The sequence below is a fragment of the Bos indicus genome, chromosome 2, assembly GCF_029378745.1.
Source record: "Bos indicus isolate NIAB-ARS_2022 breed Sahiwal x Tharparkar chromosome 2, NIAB-ARS_B.indTharparkar_mat_pri_1.0, whole genome shotgun sequence".
NCBI lineage: Eukaryota > Metazoa > Chordata > Mammalia > Artiodactyla > Bovidae > Bos > Bos indicus.
Genome location: NC_091761.1, coordinates 30,320,083 through 30,339,991, shown reverse-complemented (window position 1 = coordinate 30,339,991; position 19,909 = coordinate 30,320,083). Strand labels below are relative to the sequence as shown.

At 37.0% G+C, this 19,909-nt stretch overlaps 1 protein-coding gene across 1 annotated transcript in view; it reads right to left on the bottom strand.

Moving 5' to 3' along the window:
* TTC21B (tetratricopeptide repeat domain 21B) overlaps nucleotides 1-19,909 on the bottom strand; it is a 97,749-nt gene that overhangs the window by 63,464 nt on the left and 14,376 nt on the right. The window contains exons 6-12 of the mRNA XM_019971684.2: nucleotides 17,042-17,199; nucleotides 12,138-12,222; nucleotides 10,956-11,054; nucleotides 9,377-9,569; nucleotides 8,857-8,954; nucleotides 8,373-8,573; nucleotides 747-876 (exon numbers count right to left, since the gene is read on the bottom strand). Of these exons, the coding sequence (XP_019827243.2) occupies nucleotides 747-876; nucleotides 8,373-8,573; nucleotides 8,857-8,954; nucleotides 9,377-9,569; nucleotides 10,956-11,054; nucleotides 12,138-12,222; nucleotides 17,042-17,199 (964 nt within the window). The remainder of the gene's footprint in view (nucleotides 1-746; nucleotides 877-8,372; nucleotides 8,574-8,856; nucleotides 8,955-9,376; nucleotides 9,570-10,955; nucleotides 11,055-12,137; nucleotides 12,223-17,041; nucleotides 17,200-19,909) is intronic.

Here is a 19,909-nt window from a genome sequence, read left to right as displayed (position 1 = left end):
AACTATTTTTTAACTATTTTTAACTAAACCAAGACCCAAAAAATTAGTAAAGACAATCTCTTAACTCTTTCTGTTATAATATAGGAAGTAACGTTCATGAGAATGAATACATTTAAGGTGGTTTCTGCCCTACAGGACTTTACAAACTTAATTTACTCTGCATAGCATGTAGCCAGCAAAGATATATATACATACATACATACATATATATATATATATGGCCCATGGGATGGTCTACTTACATATATATTGCCAAACATGTGTATGTCCTAAAACGCTAAAGTAACAACTGAGGTTATTTTTTTAAAGCTATGAATTACCAATCACAGAAACTAGATAGGAATTAATATATTTCCTAAGTATCTGAAACCTGATAAACATCAGATTTGATTATGCCAATGAATCAATAATGATGGATTATGATCTGTTCAAAGGAGAGATTAAAGACTATAATTTTTTACTGCCTGGCTTTAGTACTATCTGATGGACTTTTTTTTAAAGTGGTAGAACTATATTTTTCCAGAAGTTCATTTGAATCACAGAAGTTTATGGTAATCTTTTTTAAAGAACTAAATAGTTAAGAGTTGTACAATTTTATTCTGTTAAAAGTTAATGAACTGTGCATATATAAAATGTGTATTTTGTGCGACTATTCTTCATATATGAGGAGTGCTTAGTTTGTTAATACTTGTTCTTATCAACATCAGAATATAAAGGTTATTTTAAGCTTTTAATGTACACCTTACCTGACAAATACTTCACTTTTGCTATTAGAAAGACAGCCTGCAGAAGACCAGGAACGGTTCTGACTATAGTCTCCAGGATTGAGGTACAACGTCTGAGAAGTGGAGAAAGAGGCTGCCCAGGACTTGCAGGCTAAACAAAACAAATCAGCAAGTCATTTTTATAAGTTTTTAACAGTATTAGGCTAAAAATAAACACATTATTAATTGTAATGTGAAGAGCAAAACCTACATGCTTTTCTAAAACTTCTCTTATTCTATTTATTGTCCAATATCTCACTATGACTAGATTAATACTAGTTTATTTCCCTGAGATCTATGAACAGACTATATAAATGATGGCTTTTGCTCATCAAAATAATTGTGAAATTACTATACAGCTACTAATTTGATAACATATGAAAGGAGCATTTATGTTCAAAAGCTTTATTAAGGAAACACACCTGTTCAAAGGAATAATGAGAGGCAGAGTTTCTTGCTGGAACTGAGAGTCAAGGGAATGTGAGTTCTAATTCTAAACCTGTCTTGGGATTTTATTCAATTCAATAACCTGCACCACCCTCGAGAATACCGCAAAGTCAGTTTTTAGAGAATTCAGATTTTGTCACCGTAGTAAAAATCCAATGGCAGAACACAGGCATGCACACTACACCGATGTCTCATATCCCCCACTTTTCTGTCTGACGTGTTTAGGCCCTCAATTTCTCTTTTTACTAATAATGAATTTAATAACTAAAGTAGTACTAGACCACTTGTTTATTCTTTTAATGGCTATCTACTCAATCTTTATCCAGCAGTTATCCACTCACAACTTAGAAATGTGATATTAGATTTTAGATATTCCACGTTTACTCTCCTGCTTTACCTTACTAATGCTCCTTCCTTTATCTGAAGGACGATCCTCCCATCCCCGTAACCTTACGCTCCACACTCACAGATTTGTAACTGAAGCACAGCCTCTTACTGACAACTGACCCTACAAGGAGCCACTGTTACTAACAAGAAAAATGTGGTATCTTCAATGTTGAGGCACCAAAAAATCTGTGCTCAAAAGAATTTTCAGAACACAACTATTGGTGCCTAGAATACTTCAACTTCTTGAAATTTCTAAAGCACTTATCTAGGTAATAAATTTTTTTTTAGCATTCTTTGTCTTATTAGTCCTACAGTAGTTTCATATTTAGTTTTGCGTCTTTTATAGGGCTAAAGGTCCTTATGTGTCTTAAAGATGAGACTTTTAAAACTTTACACGGTAATGGATATAGTGTATATTCTTAAAATATATTTACTTTTTCAGTGCAATTGAAAATAATGAAAGCACAGGTAACAGGGTGAGGTTCTGATGTCATCTGCCCCTTGCTAAAAATTACTAATTGAAAACAACCATCATTTTTCCTCTAATTTCAGAACGAATCATAGTAAAAAATCCAGGGCTTATAAAGACAATCTCTAAGATATCTGCTTGATTTTTTTAAAAAAAAAGTATGTACATGTATATGTAAAAGGGCCAAAGTAACAGAAACAGAGCTGGAGAGACAAGTCTGCCTTTCTGATATTTCCCCAGGAAAACAGCATTGTAATGCTAATTAGATTCTATCATGCTGATGAAGGTTACATTATGGAAGAACAGAATGACTGTGCACTCGGAGAAGGCAATGGCACCCTACTCCAGTACTCTTGCCTGGAAAATCCCATGGACAGAGGAGCCTGGTGGGCCCAGTCCATGGGGTCGCTAAGAGTCGGACACGACTGAGCGACTTCCCTTTCACTTTTCACTTTCACGTATTGGAGAAATGGGGTTGCACAGAGTCGGACACGACTGAAGCGACTTAGCAGCAGCAGCAGCAGTGCACTAGGGACCCAACTACAATTTAACAGATTATTTTTTGCTCCTTTTACAGTTTACCCTCAGTCCAGCTGCCAGAAGAAGCCTTTTAAAATGCTGAACTGGATCATGTGGGAAACGCTCTGGTGGCTCCCCACTGTTCTCAGAACTGAAGTCAGAGAAATCACCACCAATTCAGTTTCCTATGCTGAGACCTACGGTGGCCACTCCCTGCCTCCTCGCTCGGTCCCAGCCGCCCTCCTCTCCTTTGTCCCTTTGGGCCACTGCACAATGGCTCCTTTTGCCTGAAACACTCTATACTATATTCCCACGTGACCTTGAAGTTTTTTTCCAAATTTTACCATCATAATGAGGCCTACCTAGACCACCTTATCTAAAATTACTACCCCCTTTCACCCTGTTTTGTTATTTTCTCCTGTAATCTCCTAATATACTGCATAATAGATTGATTGTATTAAGTTTCCTCCTGCTAGTATTCATGTATTAAGAAGGCAAGGAATATTGTTTGCTTTTACACAACTATTTCCCCAACTCTGAACAGTCCACTGGGAACCCAACAAGCATTTGTTGGATGAATTCTAAATACTGCATGGGTACTGAAAAATGCTTTCCAACTCATGAGCAACTGAAAGCAGATCATGACTGGAGAAACTGAGATCAATCCCAAGTGCAATTCCAGAGTGGTTAGTTGAAAAAAATTGGTCATGAAAGTCTGGAAAAGGATATGATGACCAATAAAAGGCAGTATGAGCTCCCTAAGGAAAGGTCATTATTCTCATTTCCTTGTTAACACAGTTACTGAAGCTGTAACTTCAGGGAAAAATCAGGGAGAATACTAAAAACTATGCTTTCAGGAATGAAGTATTTGATAGTGCATGCCATGATATCTCTATGTTGAATTGTGAGTTGAGTATAACAAAGTTAAGTCATCTGCTTATTGCTTGTAATAAAAGAGCGCTAATGGATATATGTCAACTTGGAATGAACTCTGTGGTAATACAAGAGGGTTCCATTCTCAGTTCTACTTGGAGCCACATAGGCAGATGATGTTTGACAACAAGTTCAGTTCAGTTCAGTCTCTCAGTCGTGTCTGACTCCTTGCAATCCCATGAATCGTGGCACGCCAGGCCTCCCTGTCCATCACCAACTCCCGGAGTTCACTCAGACTCACATCCATCGAGTCAGTGATGCCATCCAGCCATCTCATCCTCTGTCGTCCCCTTCTCCTCCTGCCCCCAATCCCTCCCAGCATCAGAGTCTTTTCCAATGAGTCAACTCTTCACATGAGGTGGCCAAAGTACTGGAGTTTCAGCTTTAGCATCATTCCTTCCAAAGAAATCCCAGGGCTGATCTCCTTCAGAATGGACTGGTTGGATCTCCTTGCAGTCCAAGGGAATCTCAAGAGTCTTCTCCAACACCACAGTTCAAAAGCATCAATTCTTTGGCGCTCAGCTTTCTTCACAGTCCAACTCTCACATCCATACATGACCACAGGAAAAACATAGCCTTGACTAGACGGACCTTTGTTGGCAAAGTAATGTCTCTGCTTTTGAATATGCTATCTAGGTTGGTCATAACTTTCCTTCCAAGGAGTAAGCGTCTTTTAATTTCATGGCTGCAGTCACCATCTGCAGTGATTTTGGAGCCCAGAAAAATAAAGTCTGACACTGTTTTCACTGTTTCCCCATCTATTTCCCATGATGTGATGGGACCGGATGCCATGATCTTCGTTTTCTGAATGTTGAGCTTTAAGCCAGCTTTTTAACTCTCCTCTTTCACTTTCATCAAGAGGCTCTTTAGTTGCTCTTCACTTTCTGCCATAAGGGTGGTGTCATCTGAATATCTGAGGTTATTGATATTTCTCCTGGAAATCTTGATTCCAGCTTGTGCTTCTTCCAGCCCAGCGTTTCTCATGATGTACTCTGCATAGAAGTTAAATAAGCAGGGTGACAATATACAGCCTTGATGTACTCCTTTTCTTATTTGGAACCAGTCTATTGTTCCATGTCCAGTTCTAACTGTTGTTTCCTGACCTGCATATAGGTTTCTCAAGAGGCAACAAAGATCCATATAAAACAGATGACAGTTAGGACCCCAAAAGATACAATAATCTGAAATTATGGGATAAGTATGAAGAGATAAAATTTCATAGGGACAAATGTAGCAAACTGAAATGGACTGGAATGGGTAAATTTAACTCAGATGACCATTGTATCTACTACTGAGGGCAGGAATCCCTCAGAAGAAATGGAGTAGCCATCATGGTCAACAAGAGAGTCCAAAATACAGAACTTGGATGCAATCTCAAAAACGACAGAATGATCTCTGTTCGTTTCCAAGGCAAACCATTCAATATCACAGTAATCCAAGTCTATGCCCCAACCAGTAACACTGAAGAAGCTGAAGTTGAATGGTTCTGTGAAGACCTACAAGACCTTTTAGAACTAACACCCAAAAAAAGATGTCCTTTTCATTATAGGGGACTGGAATGCAAAAGTAGGAAATCAAGAAACACCTGGAGTAACAGGCAAATTTGGCCTTGGAATACGGAATGAAGCAGGGCAAAGACTAATAGAGTTTTGCCAAGAAAATGCACTGGTCATAACAAACACCCTCTTCCAACAACACAAGAGAAGACTCTATACATGGACATGACCAGATGGTCAACACCGAAATCAGATTGATTATATTCTTTGCAGCCAAAGATGGAGAAGCTCTATACAGTCAGCAAAAACAAGACCAGGAGCTGACTGTGGCTCAGACCATGAACTCCTTATTGCCAAATTCACACTGAAATTGAAGAAAGTAGGGAAAACCACTAGACCATTCAGGTATGACCTAAATCAAATCCCTTATGATTATACAGTGGAAGTGAGAAATACATTTAAGGGCCTAGATCTGATAGAGTGCCTGATGAACTATGGATGGAGGTTCGTGACATTGTACAGGAGACAGGGATCAAGAACATCCCCATGGAAAAGAAATGCAAAAAAAAGCAAAATGGCTATCTGGGGAGGCCTTACAAATAGCTGCGAAAAGAAGAGAAGCAAAAAGCTAAGGAAAAAAGGAAAGATATAAACATCTGAATGTAGAGTTCCAAAGAATAGCAAGAAGAGATAAGAAAGCCTACTTCAGCGATCAATGCAAAGAAATAGAGAAAAACAACAGAATGGGAAAGACTAGAGATCTCTTCAAGAAAATCAGAGATACCAAAGGAACATTTCATGCAAAGATGGGCTCGATAAAGGACAGAAATCGTATGGACCTAACAGAAGCAGAAGATATTAAGAAGAGATGGCAAGAATACACAGAAGAACTGTACAAAAAAGATCTTCACGATCCAGATAATCACGATGGTGTGATCACTGACCTAGAGCCAGACATCCTGGAATGTGAAGTCAAGTGGGCCTTAGAAAGCATCACTATGAACAAAGCTAGTGGAGGTGATAGAATTCCAATTGAGCTATTCCAAATCCTGAAAAATGATGCTGTGCAAGTGTTGCACTCAATATGCCAGCAAAGTTGGAAAACTCAGCAGTGGCCACAGGACTGGAAAAGGTCAGTTTTCATTCCAATCCCAAAGAAAGGCAATGCCAAAGAATGCTCAAACTACCGCACAATTGCACTCATCTCACACACTAGTAAAGTAATGCTCAAAATTCTCCAAGCCAGGCTTCAGCAATATGTGAACCATGAACTTCCTGATGTTCAAGGTGGTTTTAGAAGAGGCAGAGGAACCAGAGATCAAATGGCCAACATCTGCTGGATCATGGAAAAAGCAAGAGAGTTCCAGAAAAACATCCATTTCTGCTTTATTGACTATGCCAAAGCCTTTGACTGTGTGGATCACAATAAACTATGGAAAATTCTTCAAGACATGGGAATACCAGACCACCTGACCTGCCTCTTGAGAAATTTGTATGCAGGTCAGGAAGCAACAGTTAGAACTGGACATGGAACAACAGACTGGTTCCAAAAAGAAAAAGGAGTACCTCAAGGCTGTATATTGTCACCCTGCTTATTTAACTTATATGCAGAGTACATCATGAGAAACGCTGGACTGGAAGAAACACTAGCTGGAATCAAGATTGCCGGGAGAAATATCAATAACCTCAGATATGCAGATGACACCACCCTTATGGCAGAAAGTGAAGAGGAACTAAAAAGCCTCTTGATGAAAGTGAAAGTGGAGAGTGAAAAAGTTGACTTAAAGCTCAACATTCAGAAAACGAAGATCATGGCATCCAGTCCCATCACGTCATGGGAAATAGATGGGGAAACAGTGGAAACAGTGTCAGACTTTATTTTTTGGGGCTCCAAAATCACTGCAGATGGTGACTGCAGCCATGAAATTAAAAGATGCTTACTCCTTGGAAGGAAAGTTATGACCAACCTAGATAGCATATTGAAAAGCAGAGACATTACTTTGCCAACAAAGGTCCGTCTAGTCAAGGCTATGTTTTTCCTGTGGTCATGTATGGATGTGAGAGTTGGACTGTGAAGAAGGCTGAGCGCCGAAGAATTGATGCTTTTGAACTGTGGTGTTGGAGAAGACTCTTGGGAGTCCCTTGGACTGCAAGGAGATCCAACCAGTCCATTCTGAAGGAGATCAGCCCTGGGATTTCTTTGGAAGGAATGATGCTAAAGCTGAAACTCCAGTACTTTGGCCACCTCATGTGAAGAGTTGACTCATTGGAAAAGACTCTGATGCTGGGAGGGATTGGGGGCAGGAGGAGAAGGGGACGACAGAGGATGAGATGGCTGGATGGCATCACTGACTCGATGGATGTGAGTCTGAGTGAACTCCGGGAGTTGGTATTGGACAGGGAGGCCTGGCGTGCTGCGATTCATGGGGTCGCAAAGAGTCGTACACAACTGAGTGACTGATCTGATCTGACACTTATGTCCAAAGTTACAGTGATTAACAGGTCTAAGGACTCTGGTTAACTGTTAAATCTACAGGGGTCGATAATGTAATGTGATTCACAAAAAAGAAACTGATGGATATCCAGAATTAGGAAGCAAAGAATCTGATCTAAATTTTTCAGGCCAAATCCATATTTGGACCAGTGAGCTTAATCAGGCACTGATAAAATGAAGAATATCCTCAGGCTCACAACCAGGGATCTCAAACTATGTCATAAAAAAAGAAATGGTTGGAAACCTGCAATTGTTCAAAACAGGAAAATTAATTTCCAACATCTGCAGGTCTGTTCTATGAATGAGGAATACACTAAGTAACTGGACTTGCTCCATGTCACTGCAGAGAACAAAAGGAGGACCAGTAAATAGCTGAGTTTTTTTAACACAAAGCAAAATCTGACTTAACACAGGAAATACAGTCTAATAATCATAGTTACAAATAAGAACTGGCGGATTCATTTTGATATTTGGCAAAACTAATACAATTATGTAAAGTTTAAAAATAAAATAAAATTAGAGAAAAAAAAAAAAAAAAAGAACTTTATCTTTGAGTGAATCCAAAGATGGGATGGACACTTAATGAGGATATTATGGAGTAGAATAAGGTGGGTGCCTAAATTAAAGGACTTTTAATAGTTTAAATTCAAGATTTTAAGATTTTATGAATTACAAATGAACATTTGTAAACCAAAACATTAGTTGATAGTTATTATTACTGTAAATATTTTCATTAAAAACTATTTCAACTAATATAGATAGAAATACTTTCATTTTATAGTCTAATCTGTAGAACATAATTAGTACCTTTTATAAAACATCATGTAAATGCATCTTTGAAAATAAGTCCCAGAAATACACACCTGCATTGGACAGAAATTCAGATATTCTGTAATAATTTCTAGCAAGAAATCAGGATTTAACTTCTCAAAATACTGTATGCCAAGAGGTAAGTCCTCCAACTGTGAAAAATGAGTGTCCAGGACATCATTTAACAAATTAATAACCTCTTCTTGTCGTTTATTTTTCCTCATAGCGAGAACTGCATGTAAATAGGTTAATTCCTGGAAAATAAGTAGTTTTCATAAATTACTCCATACAGTTATAAAGCCATTTATTTCTACTTAGATTTCAAATGTATACAAAGAGATATTTATAGGCACTATTTGTTCAAACTTAAATATTAGTTTACTTGGATTTTTAACATCATGTGGAAAATTAATAAATGTAACTACATATTAAAATTAGTACATTACTCCTCTAATCCCATTGTTAAATTTTTAAACATTTAAAATTTCATATTTTATAAGTAGTTACAATCTTCCCTGATAAAATAAAATACTATACCGCCGATTTTCCAAAAGACTGCTGAACTTCACTAAGGAATTCTAGATGCTGATCTGCATCCTGTAGTTGCCCTTCTATTAATTGACACTGGATAAATCCTAAAAAGGAAACAGACGAAAATGGGAAAAATCCACATCATTTCAGGCAAGTACATCTCAAGTTAACACAAACGATATTAAACAAGGTTTTTTTTTTTTTTTTCGGCCATAATACAAAGTTTTAGATTAAAAAAAGAAAAAGAGTAAAAGGAAATGGGTAGCTTTGTACCCACATAAAATCAGTTACTAAGGAATTCTTAATTTATGGGAATTATCTCATAAAAATCTATTACCTGCAGATAGTTTCTAAGAAACAAAAATTCTATTTTTAATGGTACATGATTTTTTTCTGCTGTAGATAGTAGAGAACTGTTTAATTTTAGAAAACTACAAGATATGTCTTTTCTTCTTTAAAGGCAGGTGTTAAAACCAATCGTTGTTTGCCTCTGTATGAGGAACGCTCATAGATGCAGCTGCCATACCAACGAGAGCAGGGACACTGGTCTCGTCTAGTGTCATGGCGGTCTTGTACCACTTCAAGGCCTCTTTCACTTTCCCGTGTAAAATCATTTGGTATCCAAGCTCTGTAGCAAATTCTGACAGCTGAGGATTTAAATTAAAAGCTCTTTCTAGTAATGTTTGGGTTTTCTGAAGAATGAGTTGACTACGTCCACACTAAAAAGAAAAAAAAATTAAGTTAAACTAAAACAAGTCTACGAAGATGGAAGAATTTGTTTTTTCTAAATGTACATATGAATAATTTGCATTTCACAGATGAAAAATATAGGAAAAAAATTAGAAGAATAATAAATCTACTGTATTTACTATCTAGATAGTGCATCAACAGTTTATATCCTATCAGAACTTAAACATACTAATGAGTAGTGCTTTTAAAAAACAGCTCTCTTGAAAAATGTATTGCTTCTATGCTACTCCACAAGCATATTTTTTATAACTCGCTTTTTAAACTGTCTCATGACTGTCTTATAATTAGAGAAGAAAATCATTATTTAAGGTTTTATATATATTTACATATGTGTGTGTGTAGATATAGCATAATATAGAGAGATGTATATATTTTATTGAACTTTTATTGCATTGAAAACTAGGATAAGAATCTGATTTACCCTTAAAGACAAGTGTGCCACTAGTGAGAACCACGCCTTATAATCTTCTTGAAAAAACGTCTTCAAAAATATTTCAGGAAATGGCAATGTTGTCAGAATTAAGTATATACTTTTTGAACATCATTACTTTGAAGAGTTGTTACTTACTAAATTGTTTGATTTGCTGTAAACTAGTAACAATCATATGTCTGCAGTAGGTAAATAAAAAAATGTTAATATTCCCCACTAACTCAAATTTCTGTAATGGGGAGCAGTTCCCCTAAATTTCACATGATCTGACAACCTTTGTTTTTAATTAGGAGAATTCAGTTTATTCATGTCATTTAACAATAATAAACTTAATTATTTTCTTTCAACTTTATTTTAATAATTATTTTACTCAGTCTGCCCTTTTCCTTATTTTTTTCTAGCATAGTTTCAATCCTCTCGTTTCTTGTATTGGTTTTAAGATTCTGCTATATTTATCTATTCCATTTCCAATTACCTCTTTATGGGTGCTTGTCATAAAAATAATTTCTTTACTATTACAAAAAGTAAGACAGAAACCATTTCCTCAACCCTAATATTCCATTACTTATTTTAAAATATTTAAAAAACAGTTTTAAAAACATAAAGGAAAGAACAACCTTAGTCATAAATCCTATGCTCTGGTTAAAATAAATCACTTTCCATTTCCTTCGTCTGGAAGGCACTTCCCTATTCTTAAAGGATTCACAAGTGCCACTTCCTCCATGAACCCTCCATGATGGCCTTTTATAGCTGGAAACTGTATCTCCTCTGAACTACCTCCCTTAAGAATGTATCACATATTCATAGGCACATCTATGAATTTTCAAGTATTTTCACTCTAGGCCATATGCTTTTTGGTGCTTCAACATTTGTGACTAATTTTATATTGCCAGCTACGAATAACAGAGCTTTGCTGTACTCTTACAGTTCTGCTGAAGGCTATTGTGATCGTATAAAAAAGTTGAGCATTCTGTGGTTCCACGGCATCCAACGCATTTCCTAAGTTTTCCAGCTGGGTGGCAGCCTAAAACAAAAGTATTCAGTATAATTTTAAAATACATTAAGAATAAAAATAGCATAATACATGACATGTACATTAGTAAATCAGTATTTATATGTTAAAAAAATCTTTGCTTTTATCAATTCCCCTTCTTCCAATGAAATCATATGGTACAAAAAGGTAAAGGATCCTTCCATAAAAAGTGCAATGATTATAAGTAAAAATTGCATTATAAAATGTGCTTCTTTAATAGTTGTTACTGAATAGAAACCTTTGGGTGATATCTAAATATTCAAAGACACCTATAATATCCAGTTAACTATACATGCCAAGCTCCCTCTCCAATAATTTATGACACATGTGAGATATGAATGATAACTTATTTACAAACATTAATATTATATGAGGTCAGTCCTTGGATTACCTACATAGCCTGGATTATATTTAAAATATTTTTGAGACCAAAAAAATCAGATTATTGAAAAATAATTTCAATGCCTGGAAAATTTACTCCAGATATGCTCCTACTAAGATTCTTCTAGTATTTACTGAAGTACTTACTAAGTACTATCACATTAACCCATTTAACCCTAGGTAAGAGTCTAAATCTATTATCTGTTATAATATTATTGATTTCAGAGTGGATTTTGGCATCCCATAAACCAAAATATATAGTCAATGTGTTCATTACCAGAGAAACGTGTGCCTTATAAGGTTCAATGGGATTTCATCCTAACCCATTTAACTTACGCAAACTCAATAAAATTGTAAAAGTACTATGAATTATATTTTGTATGTTCTCTTCTATAACCAGTACCACTTGTTACATTAATCATATATCATATGACACATGATTTTTACATAGAAACAGCATCTGCTGTAATTAATAATTTTTAAAGCTTTCAAGGGTAATTTTAACTATATGATACTTTTGCTTTACTAGGTGATTTAAGATACCCACCTTTGTTAAGGTATATTTCTAGGACTCAACTAAAAATTGCCATGATATACACTCTAAAAGCACTTCAAGGCTCTTTAGTATGTGCATGTGTGTGTAACTAAACATATATTTAATACAGGAAAGTTATATAGTACAATACAACTTACCTTCTCTATATCCCCCTCCCTACACAAATAGTAAAGGGCCAGCATTCTCAGTGCTTCCAAATTCTGATTATCTTGCAGCATCAACCTGCAAAAAAAATTTCAGTTAATGTTGAAATAAATTATGTATTATTATTTGACAACTTGCAAGGTTGGTTTGCTGGTCTGATTACTCCACGGTTTAAGTAAGTAATTTTCATTAGCAAAATGACATCTCCTTTATAAAAATTATCAATCTCATTATTTAAAACCAAAAGAATCTCTGGATCTTTATCTTAATATGTTTATGAAAGCAAAATGGTTGTCTGAAGAGGCCTTATAAATAGCTGAGGAAAGAAAAGTAAAAGGCAAAAGAGAAAAAGGAAAGATATACCCATTTGAATGCAGAGTTCCAAAGAATAGCAAGGAGAGATAAGAAATAAGTGAACAATGCAAAGAAATAGAGGATAACAATAGAATGGGAAAGACTAGAGACCTCGTCAAGAAAATTAGAGATACCAAAGGAACATTTCATGCAAAGATGGGCACAATAAAGGACAGAAACAGTATGGACCTAACAGAAGCAAAAGATATTAGAAGAGGTGGCAAGAATACACAGAAGAGCTATGCAAAAAAACATCTTAATGACACAGATAACCACAATGGTGTGATCACTCACCTAGAGCCAGACATCTTGGAGTGTGAAGTCAAGTGGGCCTTAGGAAGCATTGCTATGAACAAAGCTAGTGGAGGTAATGGAATTCCAGACGAGCTATTTCAAATCCTAAAAAATTATGCTGTGAAAGTGCTGTACTCAACATGCCAGCAAATCTGGAAAACTCAGCAGTGCCCACAGCACTGGAAAAGGTCACTCCAATCCAATTCCAAGTTTTCATTCCAGTCCCAAAGAAGGGCAATGCCAAAGAATGTCCAAACTACCACACAATTTCACATGCTAGCAAGGTAATGCTCAAAATTATACAAGCTAGGCTTCAACAATATGTGAACCAAGAACTTCCAGATTTTCAAGCTGGATTTAGAAAAGGCAGAGGTACCAGAGATCAAATTGCTAACATCCGTTGGATCATAGAAAAAGCAAGAGAATTCCAAAAGAACATCTACTTCTGCTTCACTGACTATGCTAAAGCCTTTAACTGTGTAGATCACAACAAACTGTGGAAAACTCTTCAAATAGATGGGAATACCAGATCACCTTACATGCTCCTGAGAATCCTGTATGCAGGTCAAGAAGCAACAGTTAGAACCAGACATGGAACAACAAACTGGTTCTAAATTAGGAAAGGAATATGTCAAGGCTGTATATTGTCACCCTGCTTATTTAACTTATATGCAGAGTACATCATGCAAAATGCCAGACTGGATGAAGCACAAGCTGGAATCAATATTGCCAGGAGAAATATCAATAACCTCAGATATGCAGATGATACCACCCTTACAGCAGAAAGCAAAGAACTCAAGAGCTCTTGATGAAGGTGAAAGAGAAGAGTGAAAAGCTGGCTTAAAACTCAACATTCACATAACTAAGATCATGGCATCTCGTCCCATCACTTCATGGCAAAGAGATGGGGAAACAATGGAAACAGTGAGACTTTCTTTTCTTGGGCTCCAAAATCACTGCAGATGGTGACTGCAGCCATGAAATTAAAAGACGCTTACTCCTTGGAAGAAAAGCTATGACAAACCTAGATAGCATATTAAAAAGGAGAGACATTACTTTGCTGACAAAAGTCCATATAGTTAAAGCTATGGTTTTTCCAGTAGTCATATATGAATGTGAGAGTTGGACCATAAAGAAGGCTGAGCATTGAAGAACTGATGGAACTGAACAAACGGGGTAACACATTAGGTTTCTTATCATGCATGGCATGCTATGTTATTAGCTGCAGCTTTTCACTCTCCCTGATACATGCTTTCTGCCATGTAACTGAGCAGTTCCTCCTACAAATCCTGGCTTGTACTTCACTGCCCCCAACTACAACTTGGAGCTGTTTCTTGGCCAATAGGATCAGGACAGGAATGGCAGTGCGCCATCCCTGTTTCAGAGGCATTGCATATTTCTGCTTGTCCTCTGCATCTCTGCCATCACAAGGAGAAGGGCTTCCTCTAAAAAGCTGGTGCTATTTGGCTGGAGCCCAGAGAAGACCCTTAGTGCTGACCTGAGTCCAAACTGCAGTGAGGTTTCATGCCCTCTCAGCTGGACATGAAACTTGAAGTGGAGCCCCAGCCACATCTGGACTGGGTCAGTGACCCTAGATGATCCACACCAAAGTAAGAAATGAGCACATATTATCACATGCCCTGAGAAGTGTGGTTGTTTGCTGCACATCAGTAGCTGCCTAAAGATACTACTAATTTGGGATTAAAGAAATTCTCCCCAATAATCTATAGGTTTCATGCAATTCAACCCAACATCTTATAAGGTTTTTGCATTTTTTTTTAAACAAGCTATTCTGATAGTCAATTGCAAAAGGCCAAGAAAATCATCAGAAAGAAACATGATGGAGAACTTCTTAAAAGATGTCAAAGTCCATTAGAAGTATAGGAACGGATAGATTTCATTAATAAGAAAAAAAGTGAATATACAGTGAATATACAGGGGGAAAAAACAGCTTTTAGCATTAAAAAAAATGCTCAATTGCAACACAAACAAGGAAGTAAAAATAAAAGTAAGGTACCATTCTTATCCTACCAGATTGTTTTTTTAAAAAACAAAACAAAAAACCTCACATTGACAATAGCCAAAATTCCTGAGGATAGGGGAGGGGACATTCAATAGACTAATGATGAGAATATAAATACTGCTTGCTGTCACACTGGCCACAGCTACCTGCAGAGATGGCTGGGAGACTGGGTAGCCCAGAGCCCAAGCAGATAAGGCGAGAGTGATTTTGAGGAGAGAGGGCAATCCCTGCCTCAAATGTACACATTTGACATTGGATAAATACTACTGAGTTGTGAGAAACTATACTATATAACAAGTCTGTTTATCATTTTTTAAATGCCCCAAGATACATATATATATATATTGCACAGTATTATATAGATACTTCCAACACCCAGCCCACAAACAGTGCCTAGGAAAAAAATCTGAAAAGTATAAACATCAGAAACTTATTTATGTACAAACTGTGGCCTCCAAATACCACTTCTCAGTAAAAGGAGTTAGACTGCCTTGTACAATGGCCGATACCTATAATGGGTCAGTAAATATATAAAATAACCCTGGTTTATCTTGCCATATGCAACAGTACGGACACTACAAAAGACTTTTGGATCATGTCATAAGGACTTGAAGAAGCTACTAATGACCAAAGACAAGTCAACCTGAGCAACTATAATAACCAAAATGGTTAGAAACACTCAAAGTTTAATCCATATCACATAAACAAACAAACCCAAATCCTTAATCACCACTGGAGAATGCTAGGTATGCAAGGGGCCTTTTTTACTTCTTTCTGAAACCTGGGAATAAGGTCAAAGACTCAAGCATTTATCCAATTTTTCCTATATGAACTGTAACATTAGATAACGAACCAGCAGAAGTTTTTCTTTACAGGAGTATTCTAACTAAGAAACACAGAAGGAAAGATATAATCTTGCTGCTACTTCTACTGCTAAGTCACTTCAGTTGTGTCCGACTCTGTGCGACCCCATAGACGGGAGCCCACCAGGTTCCCCCATCCCTGGGATTCTCCAGGCAAGAACACTGGAGTGGGTTGCCATTTCCTTCTGCAATGCATGAAAGGGAAGTTGCTCAGTCGTGTCCGACCCTCAGCAACCCCATGGACTGCAGCCTTCTAGGCTCCTCCATCCATGGGATTTTCCAGGCAAGAGTACTGGAGTGGGGAGCCATTGCCTTCAATAATATAATCCTAAACCAAATACCCAAGTATTAAGCATGAATTGCTGCTAGTATCACACAAAAAAGAGGCATGCAGAGATTATGTCTGTTCGACGGAAGAACACATCAAGACTTATTCATTAGCTGTCAGACAAAAACAAGTATTGAATGTGAATCTAACCAAGCCTCTGGATCCGTCAACAATTTATTGGAAAAACTGAGTATAAGCAACAAGTTATATGCTAATATGGCACACAACCAATACAATTCCTATCATGGAATACCTGCTGGATAAAAATCCTGGTTTCATTAACTTAACAGTAAGAAGAAAAAGAAGAGACTACGGGAGAGAAAGAAGGAAAAGCAGAGAGGGAAGAAGAGAGAGGGAACCATCCAAGGCCCTCAGACTTCAGAAGAAAAACTAAACTCTTTACAATGATGAACAAGGCCCTTCCCAGCCTGGCACACCTTCCCCCTCCCACCCTCTGTTCTGAGGTTACCGCCTAGTCACCTTGCTCCTTCCCACCCTTAACCATATGACACGGACTCTTGCCTCAAGGACTTTGCACCTGCATTCCCCTCTGTCTGCAACCTTCTCTGGAATGTCTGCATGCTTGCTCCCTCTGTCAATGGCATCTTCTCAGAGGCCTTCACTGATCAGCTGATAAAATAGAAGCCCTTCCCCCAACTCCCTATTTCACTTTCCAGCTTTACTTTTTCTCCACTGAGCTTATAACTTTGTTAGCACCCTACAGAATTTCTTATTTGTTTACTTATTACATGGTTCTTCTCATTTGAATATAAGCTTCATGAGGTCAGCAATTATTGTCCTTCTGAACCTTAAGAGTGTCTTAGAATAGCTACTCAGGTGTTAATATATATTTATGTAAATCAATAAATTCAGTCCTTAAAAAACAATGGAATGTCAAGATTTTCTTCAATTCTACATTATTTGTAAAAAATCAAGTTGAAAATATCTTACAAGAAAAAAATACACATAGATTTTCTTTTTTCTTGAAATTAAAACCAGACCCAAAGATATTTGTGAGATCTTGTTTTACTTAACCTCTGTGCTGTCTCAACCGTCTGGTCCCAGTCCTGCAAAGCTAGCTGTAGTTTCATTTTCTTTACAAAAGCAGGAAGGAAACTTGGAAAATTCATGATTATCTCGTTCACAGTCTCCAGAGCACCTGAATAATTCTGGCGCATCTCAAGGCATTGTGCCTAATGGGAGAAAAAAGTAAAGAGTGATATCAAAACTGTGATCATATACACTTAGGTTGTCACAGCAGGTGAGGTAGAATTCTATTACTTAAAATTTTCTATATTTTTGCTTTCTGACCTTTCTGTAAGGAATAGTTTTCACTTTTATAATCAGAAAAGTAAGTTCTATTCAAACGAAATTTTGAAACATCACACAGAATCAAAATATTTTATACAATAAGTGATTTTGTTTTAAAATTCACTTGAAATAACAGAAATATAATTATAGGATAAAAATTTTAAAGAACATATCAAAAAGAATGTTTTTATAACAGAAAAAATTACCTTTTAGAATAAAATATTTCCAGGATATCTGTAAGTAGCATCTAAAACTAAGAAATTTTTATCTTTTTAAAAAAATTACTTTCCGCCTCAAGAAAATTTTAGAGATAAACAATATAAATTGCAAAACTATCTCAATATTTTCACTTCTAAGAATTATCTTAAAGACATAACTGGATATTTATGGCAGAATTATTTACAATAGAAAAAGTTAAAGTAACCCCAAATGCCAAAGCCTTTGACTGTGTGGATCACAATAAACTGGAAAATTCTGAAAGAGATGGGAATACCAGACCACCTGACCTGCCTCTTGAGAAACATATATGCAGGTCAGGAAGCAACAGTTAGAACTGGACATGGAACAACAGACTGGTTCCAAATACAAAAAGGAGTACGTCATGGCTGTATATTGTCACCCTGCTTATTTAACTTATATGCAGAGTACGTCATGAGAAACGCTGGGCTGGATGAAGCACAAGCTGGAATCAAGATTGCCAGGAGAAATATCAATAACCTCAGATATGCAGATGACACCACCCTTATGGCAGAAAGTGAAGAGGAACTCAAAAGCCTCTTGATGAAAGTGAAAGAGGAGAGTGAAAAAGTTGGCTTAAAGCTCAACATTCAGAAAACCAAGATCATGGCATCCAGTCCCATCACTTCATGGCAAATAGATGGAGAAACAGTGGCTGACTTTACTTTTGGGGGCTCCAAAATCACTTCAGATGGTGACTGCAGCCATGAAATTAAAAGATTCTTGCTCCTTGGAAGAAAAGTTACGACCAACCTAGACAGCATATTACAAAGCAAAGACATTTTGTCAACATTCCAATTATGTATTTATTTTTCAGTTCATTCAGGCAGAGGCTTCCATTAGTTGAAGTCCAACCAGGAATGATATGAACCAATTATATAGCAAATTTAGTTTCATTTAATATGATATGTTTTCTGAATGTTGAGCTTTAAGGAAACAAAGATCATGGCATCTGGTCCCATCACTTCATGGGAAATAGATGGGGAAACAGTGGAAACAGTATAAGACTTTATTTTTCTGGGCTCCAAAATCACTGCAGATGGTGACTGCAGCCATGAAATTAAAAGATGCTTACTCCTTGGAAGGAAAGTTATGACCAATCTAGACAGCATATTCAAAAGCAGAGACATTACTTTGTCAACAAAGGTCTGTCTAGTCAAGGCTATGGTTTTTCAAATGGTCATGTATAGATGCGAAAGTTGGACTATAAAGAAAGCTGAGCACCGAAGAATTGATGCTTTTGAACGGTGGTGTTGGAGAAGACTCTTGAGAGTCCACTGGACTTCAAGGAGATCCAACCAGTCCATTCTGAAGGAGATCAGTCCTGGGTGTTCACTGGAAGGACTGATGTTGAAGCTGAAACTCCAATACTTTGGCCACCTGATGCAAAGAGCTGACTCACTTGAAAAGACCCTGATGCTGGGAAAGATTGAGGACAGGAGGAGAAGGGGACGACAGAGGATAAGATGGTTGGATGGGATCACCGACTCAATGGACATGGGTTTGGGTGGACTCCAGGAGTTGGTGATGGACAGGGAGGCCTGACGTGCTGCAGTTCATGGGGTCACAAAGAGTCGGACACGACTGAGCGACTGAACTGAACTGAACCCAAAACGGCCACGTAGCATTAAATGACAGCATATTCATTTAATAAGATTTCAGGTGCCATTAAAGGTCATTATGTTAATTTGTAGATCTATACTTATGAAACAGAGATGTAATTTACAATATAATAAATTTACCTGGTTATCTCCAATGCTGATATTTATTTTTAATTCAGATATTACTGTATGCTAAAATTTTTCTACAATGTACATGTAATTACTTTCATGGTCAGAAAATATAAATCTACAAATTAGTATGTGCTTTAAGAACAGATGATGGGGCCTAACACGTTTTTTAAAACGTGTTACTGAATCCCCTTCAGGAGTAAATTTAGTCCTAGAATATCTCAGTTCAAAATGAGCATCTGCCTCAACAGATGCACAGTGTAACTGCAATACATTCCTGAAATCAGTTTGAGATTATATTCCCACAGAATTAAAGGAAAAGTGTGAGAACCATCCAATGATGCCACTGACTGCGTCAAAATAAATTATTTAAACTTCTCAACGGCATACAGTAATAGCAAAAAGGAATAAAGATAATTTTAAAAAATATATAGACACCCTTGGAATCTGTCTGAATAGCTGGTAACTTAAAATAACAAAATCATGCCAACAGAGCACATCTAGTACTTCCTTAGACCATTGCCTCCCACGTGAATGCAACATATCATATTCAGATCAGATCAGATCAGTCGCTCAGTCGTGTCCGACTCTTTGCGACCCCATGAATCACAGCACGCCAGGCCTC